This window comes from Rhodnius prolixus, unplaced genomic scaffold (genome assembly GCF_049639745.1).
Source record: "Rhodnius prolixus isolate KJV_2025 unplaced genomic scaffold, Rpr scaffold_1, whole genome shotgun sequence".
NCBI lineage: Eukaryota > Metazoa > Arthropoda > Insecta > Hemiptera > Reduviidae > Rhodnius > Rhodnius prolixus.
The window spans coordinates 37815230-37830943 of NW_027411581.1; the positions used below are offsets into that span (position 1 = coordinate 37815230).

Below are 15714 nucleotides of genomic sequence, written 5' to 3' on the forward strand. Positions count from 1 at the left end.
CCGAACTGTTAGAGACGAAGCCGGTAAAGCTAAGATGTATTGTTGGTTAGTTGATTCCTGGTCTAGAGACCTTGGCTTTTATTTAATGGTTAATATGAGAACTTTATAGTACATATAGTATGGTTGCTAGTCGCCTCCGTTACAGCACCTGCTTTGCTAGTTGGACGTAAAGCCTGCCTGAAAAAAATTGGCATTACTTAACTTTTCCCACCGTAACTGAAAATACGAGAAAAATTGCAGAAAGTTCAAATTTGAGATTTCCTTTAGATGCCATCAGTGGTTGCAACAAAGTACCACTTTCCTGGATAGATTTCCCACTTGGGGATTTTTTCAGGTACGGTTCGTTCGATTTACTTTGAACTTGTACGAGTAAATGTAATTAATACTCGTAAATGTAAACGGACACTTTTAATTGAAACTCTTTTCCTGAAAACTTTAATTAAGGTACAAAGGATATATAGGCTTCCTCTAAAGTACCATCATTGTGTAACTATCTCTTGTCTATTATTAAGGAAGGTTAAACTTGTCGCTAAAATTCTGAGATGAAACAAAATTTCTCACCCAAAAAACCATGTTTGTTTAAGAATTTCTCAAAAAACATTACATTTCAGTGTAATGTACAGTTTTACAAACAGTATAATATTTGTGATGAATGAAATACTATCTGAGCTGGAAGGAAATACGTAAGAACATAATTAGAACTTAAGAACAGCGGTAAGAGTCGTGTGAGTGGTTCAGATTATTCTTATGCAGCAGATTTTTGCGTCTGCAGTTTCTTTTCTGCCAAAAGTTGGCTTAATTCTTATTAATCCCATGATCTCGTACCAGCCGGCACCGGTAACCCCAGAATAGGTAAAGAGGAGGCCACTACTCGTAGCCCCAGTGATAAAAGGCTTACCCTACTTAAAGGGGGGTTACTAGCCAACTTTCTACTGACAAGTAGCGCGCTGACGGGCACTAGCGAAGCTTGTATTTAGGCATTAAAATGTTCCTCATTTATTTAAGCATTAGTCACTTCTTTGAGTCTAGATTTAATTAGTTGAACATCTACCTAGCGCATCATTGGTGTGCCAGTCTTCTAAGAGCGAATTCTACTTAGCGATAGTTTTCTATTCCAGTAACTGGTAAAAATTGTCAGCAGTAACATTCAAAACTATGGCGATGTCCTGTAACGCACTAGCGAACTAAATTTCATTATATGTTCGTTGACTAACTGTTATTAAGTGATGTATTTTAATAAGCTATAATATTTCTGCATTGAGAAAGTGATAAGAGTTCTTATTTCTTCGTGGCTAAAGTATCACGCTCTGTGATTAGTTTGAATGTCGTTTTGGATTCTTTGACCAAAAAAAAATCAGTCATCAAACAGTAAAAGAGAGCAGCCTGCTTGATATCTATCTTATTATATATTTTATATAAATATTTATTATTATATATATGTCTGTACAATACCTTAAAAGTTAAAATACCAAGCTTGTCCATTGAAAGAAAATAAAAATTACAACTCAACCTCATATAAACATGAGATTTAAATAATGGAGAGTATACTTACAAATTCTGAGCGAATTTAACATTTAAGTCTAAGCTTTTTCATCACTAACTTAGAGAAAGATTATTCATTAAAATCAGATCGACTCTGAAAAATGATCTCTATGGAAGAAGTTATGATGACAGACATTATATTCATTTCGTAAATAACTAGACGCTGGACACTTTAAATCAGTGGCTCCCAACCATTTTATGACCAGGGACCTTTTAATATTTTTGTTGTCAGCACAGGGACCACAGGTTCAATATCACAGTCAACTACTTTTAGATTTTAAAAATAAACTATAATTAACATTGTGATTATGTTTTCATTTACTTTAATGTGCATTTTGAGCTTGAATTTTCTTAACAAGATGGGTAATCCTGGGATTGATGAGATTGTTTAAAGCGACACGCACATCATCATTTGCTTTTAGTCGATTCCTGGACTTGTTTTTAGGCCCTCTAAGCTCGCTCGACGTCTCACTCACCGCGCCGCGTGTCAAATAAATATATTATTATTTTAAAAATGTTAAGTGTTTCGCGGACCAAATTTTAGTTCTTGCGGACCACTGGTTGGGAACTAGTTACTATTTAGAGAAGTAGTAATTAGAAAAATCATTTTTTTTTTTTTTAGTTTTGAAGCCATCTCTTACATGGCCTTCTTATTCGTCGCATATTTGGCTGAAGGAAGTCACATGTAATTAGGCAAGGTTTGAAATTCCTCTTTTATTCAATTAGATTCTGTGTCTCGAACTCGAAAGTATTCTTAAATTCACCGAAAATATTTATTTCGTGACCTAAAGGCGTTAATATGACTGATTGAAAAATTAGATGCTTTCTATTTCCATGATGAGAGAAAAAGAAATGGAATATCCTGGAAGACAACGTCATTGTTCAACACTGCACACCAGACACACTTTATTACTATCATCAAATGCTGACAAACACAAAATTAAATAAAATAATTTTGCAAACTGCTATAATCATTTGTTTGCAAAATGAGTTTTTTTCATAAATAGATTAACCTTATGCCAACTTCATTCAATCGTAAAAAATTCTAACAGACTTAACGCAGTCAAATACTGCAATTAATGTCCCATAGGGAGATGTCAGTTATGGGCTGGTAATGACGCTTGGTTCAATGTCGGTTTAGGTGACAGAAGGAAAATGTTAAACAAAAAAATCCCTAAAATGGGGTGAATGAGATTCATTCAATTATTTTATTCATGAAATAAACTGTACATTAATATTCATATTCAATGTAGATACTTTGCAAATATCAGCGTGGTTATTTTCGTCTGGGGTGAAGTAAATGCATTTTTAATTTTGGATATTATCCCCACTTCTGAACATTAACCCTCATTTTTTTATTATTATTATAGCTTTAAATGACTAAGGAAGATTGTTTATGATTACCTACTACCTCAGAGCGATTACACTTTCGCCATTAAATTTTGTGGCTAGCTGAAATGAATGAAAAGAATGGGAGGATGCGTTGATGAATACGGAAGTATTAATAATTAACTCTTTTAAGGGAACAACACAGCATTCTAATATGAAAACGCAAATACCAAATTTATAAGTATCTTAATTGTGGATGTATGATTAAGTAATGGTAAAGCAAGTGCTAGTCGTGGCGTGATGTTCGATTGGATGTGTAGAAGACATTCGCGAAGTGATGCTTGAGTTGGTGAAGTGATTATTGATGTGTCTGTATGATGATGTCACGGATGAGAGTGGTGATGGCGGCCAATAGTGTTCCTCAACTTCTTCCCCTCTATATTGTTGTTCTCTCATAATCGTAATTATTTCGTGCAGTATATCTACTATACCACACATGGCTTTTAAGACAAAATACTTATAAAAGGTACATTTCTCTACCGTTATGAATTAGATTATTCATATCTTTAGAGATCATAGCGTACTGCAGAAAGTCTAAACTGAAAACGGCAGAGTGCAACCATTTGGGACAAGCGAACCGTTCGCTGTACTTGCTTATCCATTATATGTTATATATTTTATTTTCCTTTTTCCCATTATTAATATTCTATTTCACTTCTAGATTGGCTAATGTTATTTTAGTTCACTTCTTTATTTTATAGAGTGTCTTTTTATTTATTTTTCATGGGCAAAGCCCTGCACAAACAAATTAGTTTGTTACATTTAATTTAAATAAGTTATCAAATAAGACAGTACATCAAAATCCCTTTTTTTTTTTTTTTTTTTTTGGCACAATAATACGTAGAACAACTGAGCGACATTCCGCTATCTAAATTAAGGGGAGAAGGAGTGTCTGTTCGCCAGCTCTGACATGGAAGTCTTGGTCCAGGTAAATTTGTGCACTCTTTACCTGGTTTATGTCAGAGAGGAACGAAATTAAGTGCCAGGTAGTAATAAAAAAAATAAAAAATAAAAATAAGCCTTTATTCTTTTCCTGGATTTACATCCTTCGTACAAAAATAATTTTTTTTTATATTTTCTATTACTTCAATGCAAAATAAAATGTACATTATATTACCAATCCTTTACAAATAATTAAATAAAAATTTTTAAAAAAGTCAATTCTTTGTATAAATAAAATAAACTTGTTATCTTCTTTTGTATTCCATAAACAATTCTTGGAATTAGGCCCATTTCTGGGCAAAGGCCTCTCCCATTTTATTCCAGTCTTCGCGACATCTTGCTATTTTGGCATAATTACTTCCTGTTACTTGGGTTATCTCGTCCCTCCATCTGCGAAACTGTCTTCCTTTCTTCCTCTTCCGGTTCGCCGGGCACCACTCAGTACAGACTTTGGTCCACCTGTCACCTTCTAACCTAGAAATATGACCTGCCCAGTTCCACTTGAGTTTCTTAGCTGCTACTACCAGATCCGTAAACAGAGTCTTCTTCCTGATTTCTGTGGCTTGAATCCTGTCTTTCTTCTTTACCCCCAACATACTCCTCTCCATCGCTCTTTGAGTGGTACGCAACCGTTTCTCATTCTTTTTAGTCAGCGACCAAGTCTGGGCTCCATAAAGGAGACACGGAAGTACACATGCGTCAAATACCCACTTTTTAATACTAACATTTAATGGAGCTTTAAAAATATGCTTTAGAGACCAGTACTTCTTCCAACCAATGGAGATTCTTCTGTTTATTTCTTGCGTGGTCCTATTTTTGGATGATATGGTTTGCCCCAAATACACTGCTTCCGTTACCCACTCAATTTTTTCATCATTCAATGTAATAATACTTTCAGCACCATTGGTCATAAGTTTGGTCTTTTTAACATTTATATTCAGCCCAGCTTCAGAGGAATGGATCATTAGGTCTTGTATCATACCTGACAGTTCTTCTACAGATGTGGCAAACAAAATAACGTCGTCAGCAAACCTTAAATTATTTAATTTTTTCCCATTTACCGTTATACCTCTATCTTCCCAGTTCAAACTCCTGAACACCTGTTCCAGCAGTGCGTTAAAAATATTAGGCGACAGGGGATCCCCCTGTCTTACCCCTCTCTCCATATTGAATCCTGCTCCAGTTCTATCCATCTTCACTTGTAACTGCACATGGGAATATATATACTTCAATAGTCTAATATAGCCTGCAGTAATACTTCCTATTTATTGGTTAACTTGTCCAGCTCCTAACTTTTTACCAGTTGACGCTTTCAGCATCAGTTCATGCAGCCAAATGTATCCGGTACTTCACTCACTATTTCACTTAGTACCCTTTTTTTTTGCAAAATTTAAGCTTAAAAAAACAATAAATAAACCATTATTAATCTTTTTTTTTTTTTAAAAAAAAAAAATAAATCTTGCGTAAAAACTGACTTGACTTTGTACTCGCAGCAATTTTTGCAAAGAATTATTTAAAAACTATTTCGTGAGGAAAAACTATAAAATTGATAAATTTTATTTAACTTGGAATTTCTCCTAGATGTTGGATTTCTAATAGAACAATGAAAATAATGAGTCTATAAATGACATTTAACTGACGTTTTAGAGGTTAACTTCAATTCGCCTCTCTTCCAGAACTGTTTTAATAAATTTTTCGCAATGTTTCCTATAATATTTACAAAAGGCAAAAATCAATTCCGTTATGTAGTGGCAATTCTTCAGAGCCGATTTCGACCAAGAGCTAAACAGTTGGATCTATGGTAGCACCGATTCTAATTACCAAAATTTGACTTGTTTTCATTTTTTTCATTGTTTTGTTTTGTGTGTGTGTTGTGACCTCACTAGTAAAGACTTACAATCACTAGAGGCCATATAAATCTAGGAAATTTAATTGCACAAATCGAATGAATATTATATTTTAGAATTATTTTGCTAGTATTTGAGATGAGGGGGTGTGATGAAGTTTTTACAGATTTCGAAAATTACGACGTTTGTTCAATTTTAACATCACAAATAATTGGCAGCAAAATTACATCATCTTAATATTGAAAATTTAATTTAAATAAAAAAGTAAATAAAACGCTGAACAGTAACTGAACTCTCAATCGAAAGAAAGCTACAGAAAACTTTAATCGTCAAAATGAAGTTAGTTAATCGGATAAATAACGATAATTGTTTACCTAAAAATGATAGATTGAAGAGTGTGTAAGGAACATGTGTGACTAGATAGCAAACTTCTTAAACAGGAAGAACACCTAGGTATGAGACACCTTCCTAAGAAGGTAAGTGTACTGGTGTAAGGGAGTGTACTTGGAAGTATTTGTAACAAGAGTGATGTTTAATTCCCGGACCGTCTGACGAAGTATTTACTTACTAAGTTAAAATGTTGTCGTGGTAAGAAGATTGTTTTGAGGTGCCGACGTTCTAAAGTTGTCTCTGTTCTCTCGTTCACAATTACTTGTAAACATTTCCTACCATTTGCTTAGCAGACTTCAATCACAACAGGCAACCTGACGTTTTTAAACAATCTATTGTAATCGGGTTCATTTAATTTTCAAATTCCCCAGAGTTTATTTGAGAGCAGGTTATTGGGAAGACTACTACTCCTGGTAGGACGAATATTGTAATCAAGTAAAATTTCCAAAATTAAGTATTCATAAAAAAAGCTCATGGCGTATTTCATGAGCATACTACTCGTATACATACGTTTATTATCTAGGAATACAAAAGTTTTTTTTTTATTAATTTATTTTTAAAGATAAACCAGCGCGTGAGGCACTTTAATAACATTGACAACAGTATTGACTTTTACAAACTGAGGGGAGAAGTTATCAAGCGGTAAAAGTTAATAAGTCGTTTCCAGGATTAACTATCCTCCTCAGAAGAGAGAAAATCGTGAGGCCACAGGCGTTTTAATTGCCTAGGTTGATCTGGAATGTGATGAGATGAAAAAATGGCGGACAAGAGGACTGGAATGATGCTGCAAGTTCTGATGGAAGTTTTTACAGCGTGTTCGAGCAACCTACAAAGTGGAATTTCGAAGTCTGTGTAGTTGGTTAGATTTGAGACATAAAATGAAACATTAACCATAGTGCGGAGAATTTTTGACTGAAGTGGTTTGAATTCTTTGAAGATTGGAGCGTTTCGTGGCATTGTCTATTAGCAAATGAACAAAATATCAAATTTTAGCTTTGCTACGTCTATTTGTTTTGTGATATGGTGGATAAATATATACCCGAACTGGTGAAAACCATTTTTTCGAACCTTGGGGACCTCAAAGCGGATATTTCAAAATTCTGCAAGATTACAATTTCTCCATTTAGTAGTAAGAGAAAATTATGTAACATTAAAAAAGTTAGAATTTCAAATGAGTTTTAGAATAGTTTTAAATGAATTAAATTAATGAAAATACGAGAAATATTCAATTAAATATGAATGAGAAAATCAGTCGACAAATATTTACAAATTACTTTATTTATAATTTAAGTAATATGCATACACATTTTTGAAATAAATATTTTATCTTAATAAAATTTAATAAATAATGTTTAAATTCTGATGTTGAAATTCGGAAATTGTCGCACTCCAGCCCATTCCTTAATTCCATTAATATGAGTAAGTGGCTGAAGCTTGGATTGTCGTCAACACTGACAACTTATAATAAGTTATGCATCGAAAAGATTGAATTAGCGTTTAAAAAATAAATTAAGAGTTGTAACTAAAACTACTTCCATTGACAATTTGATTCATGTAAAGTTTCTTTTTACCAAATTTGCTTCTCAATCTACAATAGTTCAAAATGTGTTAACGCTGGGATTAAATAATTTTATTCTCCAAAAAACTGAATATTACAAATTGGTTTTATCAAAAGTTAATCATGAATGAGCCAATAATTTTAATTCTAAAGCGTTTTTTTTTTTTTTTACTTCGGTCACTTGTAGTTTAGCGAATGCAGAAAGAACAAATCAATCACTTGGTTTTACGGAGGAGCTCTTTATAACAATGGCCGGTTGTCCACCGTGTGATTAATCCACCAAATACTCCAACGAGATCTTTTTCTACCCTAATACGGCCAGGCTTTTAATTAAAAATACCTGTTTATTCATTCATTTTACTCAGTTTAAATGGGCCACATTACTTTTTAATTTTATTATCAAAATATTATTACTTAAAAAGGCAAAGTTTAAAATTAAAAAATAAACTATTCTTTAAATAACTATGATTATTCCCATTCTGTACATTATTAGAGGTCTGTTGTTCAAAACTTGGGCCTGAAAAGTTGAATAATTTAGTAATTACTAATTTGAATTTTGAGTAAAAAAAGTAAAATAAAAAATTACATGGAATTTGTTTTGGCAACCTTTTCAAGCATTATATTTTATTTAAAACAGGATCCTCCGTTAAAAAATTAAATATTTATCAAAGTACTTCTAGATCTCTAAGAACATAAAATAGATGTATGCGTGAGAGTGTGTATACACACACACACACACTGGTACATACAGCCTGCGGATTTATTTCCCAATGATTATATTTACTCGGATGTTAGTGATTTAACTTCTTTCTTTGGTGTTGTTATTATTTTATATTATAGGTATGATGTTGTTGAGCAAAGTATAGACAGGAGTGATGCTGTTGTTGAAGTGTCTGTGGTTTAAAGGATGGTGGCTAGAACATGGAGGATGTACAGAGCTGTTATTTGTTAAATTGTTGTACGGACCGTGCCGGCCACAGGCTACTAACAGCCGGCCCTAACAAGCAGCTTCACAGCCTCTTTGTGCCCAGTTCGCCTACTATTACCTTCAGCACTTCACTTCAACCACATCACCTACTCAACCATCTACCAACTAAATATCAAACGCTTGAAAAGGAAAGAGAGGTAGAACGCATTTTGAACTTAGAATCTGATCTATTTTAGGTGTGATATAGAGTTACTTTAGCAAATTATCTTTCATTTTAATCTTTTAAAAGAAATTATATTCGTAACGCCCGTAATATGAAATCTGTTATGAACTATTTCCAGGGTCAAATCTTTGAAGAATAGTTAAAGAAACTGATGCGATAACAATAGTTTTTATATATTGATTGCGTCGCTTTCAACCATTTATCCAGCGACATCTACTTGTTCCTGCAAACATTCCCTAAAATTAGGCTTACCATAATTACGAAGAGCCAAACCGGGACGCAGAGGAGGAAGAGGCTCATTTTCGTTTTGCTTTTTGCTTAGTTTGTGTTTTTCATATTTGAAATGCAATCAAAATTATTAAGAACTGAAAACATATTAATAACTGGGCGCGGGAGAACGATCGGCTGGGGTGTCGGTGTTGTTTAAGTTTGACCGGGACGCCGGGACAGGGATCTCAAACCGGGACCATCCCGGTCAAACCGGTACGTATGGTAAGCCTACCTAAAATGAATAGAATAATCTAAATTTTAACACTTACGTTACTTGCATGTGAAAATCAACTACTACAATTAACCTATTACGATTCCATCTAACCTCTCCTAGGATGGATTCGATCTTTTTGCTTTCATAACATCTTGCCGCCCTGGACTCTACTTATGTGTTACCCTATTTTAGTACACTCGTATTTATAAGTAAAGCCTACCACGGTTTGTAGAACATAAATTTTGGAGAAGACCGTCGTACCGAAAACATGTCTCAAAGTAATTATATGAAGTATCGAGCATTCTTTCTTTTTCTTTAAGTGTGGGCATAACCTTATTATATGTTTGAATTATTCTTCTTCCTTTCACTTTGTTCGTGGCGATAAAAATCACTGATTGATTTTGTGTAGATAAGTGCCAAAAGCTGGGTGGTCAGATCTCACCCTAATTGCAGTACAGCTCTTTTTAACTCATTGCATGTCCTTTTAAATTGGTCTTTAAGATTAAAAAATATCCTACACTAACTTCCTACACTAGCTGCAGGTTTTTCCTCCTTTTTCCCTGCATTCCAATCCTCCTCACCTAACTTTTCTCTTTCTTCACTTTGTTAAGAAGGTTGAAATGTTTTTTTTTTTTTATACATTTATACTTCTTTATTTATTTTATGTATTGTATATATTTTTTATAATAAATATTTATTCTTCTAAAAAAAATTGGTCTTTTTGGTTTCATGGTCTCATAAATATCTATTTTTGCCTTTATTATTGTTTGCCATTTCTGCAAGGCTTGTTTTGCAATCTAAGTACCTACATTTAGTAAAAGATCATTAATCCATTCAGCGTTTCCATTTTCATATTACAATGTTTCAATTTGGCTATTCTTGGCGGCCTCTTTTGCTAGAGAACTGATAACAAAGGAAGTTTTCGCTGGATTACAGAGATTATCATGTCTTCTACTAAAATAAGACAAAATCTTTAATACTAAATACTATTATATCTTAAAAAAAAAATGCATTATCTGATATACGAAATGCTACAGTGACACTATCCTCAGCATCTTTTATATAGAAGTATCAAGGGCACACATCTGAAGATAGAAATTTGGAAGGTTAAAAAGTGTGAAAGATTTATTTTAGGTTTTCCAAAGCAATAATTTTTTGAAGGATATCTTTGCTGAAATGCCCGAGAATAATTTACTGAGAAGTTATTTTTTTATTCTAATCAGGACGATAGAAACAGTTTCAAATTAATATTTAATGGTATCATACTTAAAAATTTAATTTCTCGTACACCGGACATCAGTATTTATTAGTATTTATTGAAAGAGTTGACTGTATTAAGAGAAATAAAGCAAACATTTTTTATCATCATTTAGAAATTATGCACAAATGTAAAATTCATTTGAATTCTTCGTATTATTCATTTTTCGCATATTTGTCTTGTTTTTGTCCTCAAGGAAAGCTTAAATAGCATTTTAATTCTATTTTGAGGAACACGCCTTCTGAATCAGTTACGAGTGTGTAATGACGCTACAATTTTTAGAATAATCCTCAAAACTCTAATAACAACCACTCCATATCATCTCCAAACTCCAATTTTGTTCCGCAGTAGTCGCTGTACCATCCATTTACCACACAGTGTGGTAGGGGTTCCTCCCTTGAGCAGGAGTTCTTTCGGTACTGCGTCTTTTCTTGCCATTTCTTTAAACCAGGATTAACCTCTGGTGTAACCTGGGGTTACAGTTGAACATAAGGGCATCCTTCCTTCCAATAGCTATGTTATCCTTAATTTAAATCTTACTGATCTCTACCTTCTAGATGAACAAGGTACTTCCTTTTCTCCTGTATTTCTCACCCTTATCCTTCTTTCCCATTCTTCCCTCTTCTATCCCATCCTTCTATCTCATTCTTATCCCTCTAGTAATGATCCTGTCGTGCCACCTTCAAGCTATCAACAAAAATCCAACCACATTGACTTCACCTTAAAACTGTAGATCATCCCTGCTCTATATTTCAATCAAACTTCCCTTCTAGAACACCATCTTGACAAGCGATTAACATGGAACCTACTCACAAGACTCAATCGAACTTTGAATCACAAAATGTTAAAGAAACTATTAAACAAACGCTCCAAACTCACTTTGCTCAACAAGCGACAAATTTACATTACACTACTTCCTCCAATGTAGAGTTTTCTTTGTAATCTCAGGATAATTTTCTATTTTAATTGTGAAAAAAAAGAATGAATCTTCTTTAATAACAAATTGATTGATTGAAATATTCATTTTAAAGATTCTTTAGGGTTGCTGATGTCATGCTTGTCTTAAGGAGGGAACCCGCCATCCGTATAGTTAAATTTTCTTCTAAATTAAATGCAAGCTAATGAGCCGAATGTGCGAACTCCCCAAAGTGATTTTCTTAATACACTTAGTTCTCAGAGATTGAAGAAACTATGAATTTCTTCGAGGGTAACTAATCATTCTAAATAAAATGAACTCAGAAATATATTATTTAAAAATTAATTTATTTTTAGAATTTCAAGAGATGGAATTAGAGAATCAAATCAGTAATGTATTTAGTAATCTTGCTGATAAATTTTAAATCATACTGTTGGAGGCAAGGTAAAATGTTTAGCAGATCCTAACCTTGGCCAACTTGTTTTAATAACCAAAACTTCCGTAAACTAAGTCTCATAGTTATTACTAAGTGGACTTTGGTGGTTGGTATATCCCTTAATAGCTTCATCAGAGTTGAAAGTCCAGCATGTCTAAACAAATGCTCACCACCTGATTGGCTAGTTTCGAAGTTAATAAATTTAGTTACTTTTAATATTTGACTCACAAAATAATTAAATATAGTTTTCTGTTAAAAAAAAACTTAATTTTAAAAATTTAGGAATAATGATTTTAACTGCTTAACCAGTTAAGCGCGTTTGACGTGTATACAAGTCAAACCAAATCTCTGTTACGGTGTGTTTGACGTATATACACGTTGTGAAAAATATAAAATTGCCATTAACTATAAAAACTCGTAATTTTAATAAAATACAATAAGAATATTATTTGGCGGGATGTTTCCTTTATCTTACCCATAGAACTGCCAAGTATCTTATACGGAGGGCGTGGAGGGAGTAAGCCAAATGATAAGGGGTTGGTACATGTTTGGTCTCCCCATTAGAGATTGGGAATTACGCACACAAATAGAAGCTCTCAACCCTTGTGCAGAGGTTCAGACCTCAGTACGAGCGTGATTTCATTTTGCACAGAATTCAAAGCTCTTTTCTTCCTTGTAAAAGCTCTTGCGTCTCTAGTTAACTAGACAATGCATATGTGAAGATTTTGAATAATGAGCACAGAATGCTCTGGTAATCTCAAGCCCCAGAAATTGCAGAAAAAGTCGCTTGCAGTGACTATTATGACGTTGTAAACTTTTGGTTGTTTTGCCCTGCGTTCGACGTGTATACACGTCATTGTCTGATTTTAATTCCGCACACTGTGAGGGTTTTTTTAAAATAAAATTCCGCGCTTAACTGGTTAACCCTAGAAACTGCAACTATACTCGGTAATAGGGTACATTGGGATTGGGTCAGATTTTGGATTCAGAAAAAAGAAAAGAAAAAAGAAGAAGGTTTTCACGATTGGTCTGTCTAACGGTGCAGTTGTGGACAACATAAAGCGAAAACGATAAATCGCAGGGTTATTGAGAAGCTTTTGACGTCGTGATGCTGTTAATTAATGAAGAGGTAAAAATGGTCCAGTTACTTTGTTCTAAAATGGATTTGCAAGAATGAATAAAGTGTTTCCTTTACCTTTAGTTGTTATTTGTGCACGACTTTGAATGGTTCCCTTCTGTCCGAAAGGGTGCCAAAAGAGGCTAGTTTGATTTCTCTGTCAATCACATCTACGGGCGATTCACTTGTGAAGGACAAATAGGCCCTCACTAAAAATACAGCATGTACAAACCAGTCTAAACGGAGGAAATGAATAATTATTTAAACATACTAAAATGTAACCATAATTACTAATAACAAGCACTTATAAAGGGAAGAGGTAAGTTCAGTGGTTAGTGAATTGGAGACCCAGGTTCAAGACCAGCATGCCCCTAGGTTTTCCTCGCCCTAGAAATCTCTTGCAGCCCCTAGTACGATGGACAATTTTATAACTGTTCGAGGCATTGAAAAAGTTTCTGGGCTTCAACGACACATCATAATAATATAGAGACAAATTCTTATTGACATATAACGTAATTGGATCAATCAGTCTCGGGTTTGAGTACACTTGGAGCTTTTATTGCCTCACCTTAGAAGCCTCTACCCGACCCAGTATCCTGTAAATGCCGGTGCGTGCGGTTCGGGGACTGGATGCGGTTTTTTTTTAAAAAATATCTTTTTCTACTTACTCTTAATTTACTACATTGTGAGAGAAAGGATAATAAACGTACAGATTTTCGAATTTGAATATTTAACGGAAATATCCCCTTTGAGGTTGTTCCGAAAAAATGTTTTTTTTACGAAATGATCTCTCAGAAAGTTCAAATTCGACTCAATCGGGTTTTGCCCAAAACGGTTAACCAAAATCACACTTAACAAAATCAATTTTTTTCTGTTTTTCTAGATTTTTTCAAAAATGGCTCTTACGAGGGAGGTTCTTTAAACTTAGATTAGAACGTATTAGAACTTAGTACTGTATAATTACTAATTGTATACGCAAAGTATATATAAGTTTCGTTTGAACTGTTTTGAGGCCATTGTGGAAGAGGGGTGGTAGGCTAGAGTTTCATTATTATACAATATTATTATTGTTTTATTTTACTGTCTTGACACCTATACAATAGTGACGTTCAACTATAGAAGTGAAATACTAAAAAATAATGACTCACCGCAAGTAGCAATTTATTAAATAGATTTTTCTGTGATTTTCCTCCCAAGCACTTTTAGGTTTTTACTGAAACTTAGTTGCAAAACTTATAAATCTACAACTTTGATTCAAAAAACTTTCTCGGTAAGTTCGATTAAGGGTATATTTGAGAGAGAGAGAAGGAATAAACATGCTCTTTGTACATTTTTGTGTAATATACGTCCTTTTTGTGTATGTTAAGAAGGTTTTTTTTGGCGTCTATTTTTGCTACAATCAGCGCGTTGGCGCTACAAGTAACAGTGATAACAGTAACAATAAATAACAGAAGTATACGAGTGGAGAAGTTACCCAGTGGTAACACTCCAAAACATTAGGCTATTAGTCGCTCTCTTTACTTAGGAGGTCATTGTCTCTTAAAGCGTCTTTTCGGGTTGTCAGGAAGAGTTCTTGAGGAAAGATTTTTAGCTAGAGGATTTATATGAGATTGTTGAAGTGGAGTTTTCTGTATCTTGTTTTAGCAACTTGTGTGACAAAAGGAATGTTAAGGTCAGTCAGTATAGTCAAGTTGGAGACATAAAATGGAGCGTTTACAATAGTTTGAAGTATTTTAGATTGAAGGGACTGACTCCTTTGGTGATTTGTGGAGAAAATTTTTGAAGAATAGTTAAAGAAACTGTTGCGATAATAATAGTTTTTATTTATTGATTGCGTCGCTTTCAACCATCTATCCAGCGACATCTATGTTATTTATTCCTACAAACATTCCCTAAAATGAATAGAATAATCTAAATTTTAACACTTACGTTACTTGTAAGTGGGAATCAACTACTACAACTAACCTATTACAATTTCATCTTCGTAACCTCACCTAGGCTAGACTTGATCTTTTTGCCTTCATAACATCTTCTTGTATTTTTGGTTGAATCCCATAGCTCTATTCCATACGCCCAGATGGGTTTAAAAATAGAAGTATAAATTAACCTTTTGTTGTCCAGAGAGAGTTTTGATCTTTCGTCTAAAAGTCTTATAAGTAGTCGATAGCGTCTGTTTAGTTCTGTTCTTTTAAGTCTAGTGTGGGGGTTCCAAAAGAAGGGGAAAACTGCTCAACCGGATGTACCCCTCTACTTAATAAATTATTCACTTTTTTGAGTTTATTTAGAAAATAGCTCCTAGCTTCCGGTGAATACAATACATACGAGTACATAAATATTGAAATATTGATTAAAACTTTTACTCAAGTATTTTTTTTTTAATAGAAAATTTAGTTTAAGAATTGTTTTTGTGGAAAGCGTTTAGGGGTGGGCATTCCTCTTGGGTTAAAATAAGTAATAATGTGAAAAATTCTTAGTTTCGTGAAAATATACCTTGTGCTAACATTACTAGGAGATAGTCGAGCGAATGTTCACTTAACTTTTTTTTTAAGCTTCTAGAGAAATAGCACGTGTATTTCCCTAAACGTGCCTAACAAAGAGTGAATTGCAATTGAAGTGCATTGAAGTGAATTACGATTTAGTACCACCAAACCAGTCCTGTTTACTAAGGTAGCGACTATATGCTT

General features: G+C 33.7%; 2 protein-coding genes across 7 annotated transcripts in view; one reads left to right on the forward strand and one right to left on the reverse strand.

The window, feature by feature from the left end:
• The window catches only part of Toll-6 (Toll-like receptor 6), a 493343-nt gene that overhangs the window by 151088 nt on the left and 326541 nt on the right, over nucleotides 1-15714 (forward strand). The window lies entirely within an intron of this gene.
• Nucleotides 1-15714, reverse strand: part of LOC141459688 (uncharacterized) — a 37481-nt gene that overhangs the window by 11077 nt on the left and 10690 nt on the right. The window contains exons 6-7 of one of the 6 annotated variants that reach the window (XM_074139072.1): nucleotides 13109-13266; nucleotides 5133-5268 (exon numbers count right to left, since the gene is read on the reverse strand). The exons of 1 other annotated variant lie outside the window; for it this stretch is intronic. In XM_074139072.1, coding sequence (XP_073995173.1) covers nucleotides 13118-13266 — 149 coding nt within the window. In that variant the 3' untranslated portion in view covers nucleotides 5133-5268; nucleotides 13109-13117. Of the gene's footprint in view, nucleotides 1-5132; nucleotides 5269-9812; nucleotides 10207-11744; nucleotides 12095-13108; nucleotides 13267-15714 lie in introns of those variants that run through there. 4 more of the 6 variants (XM_074139063.1, XM_074139042.1, XM_074139054.1 and 1 more) reach the window with 4 other exon arrangements.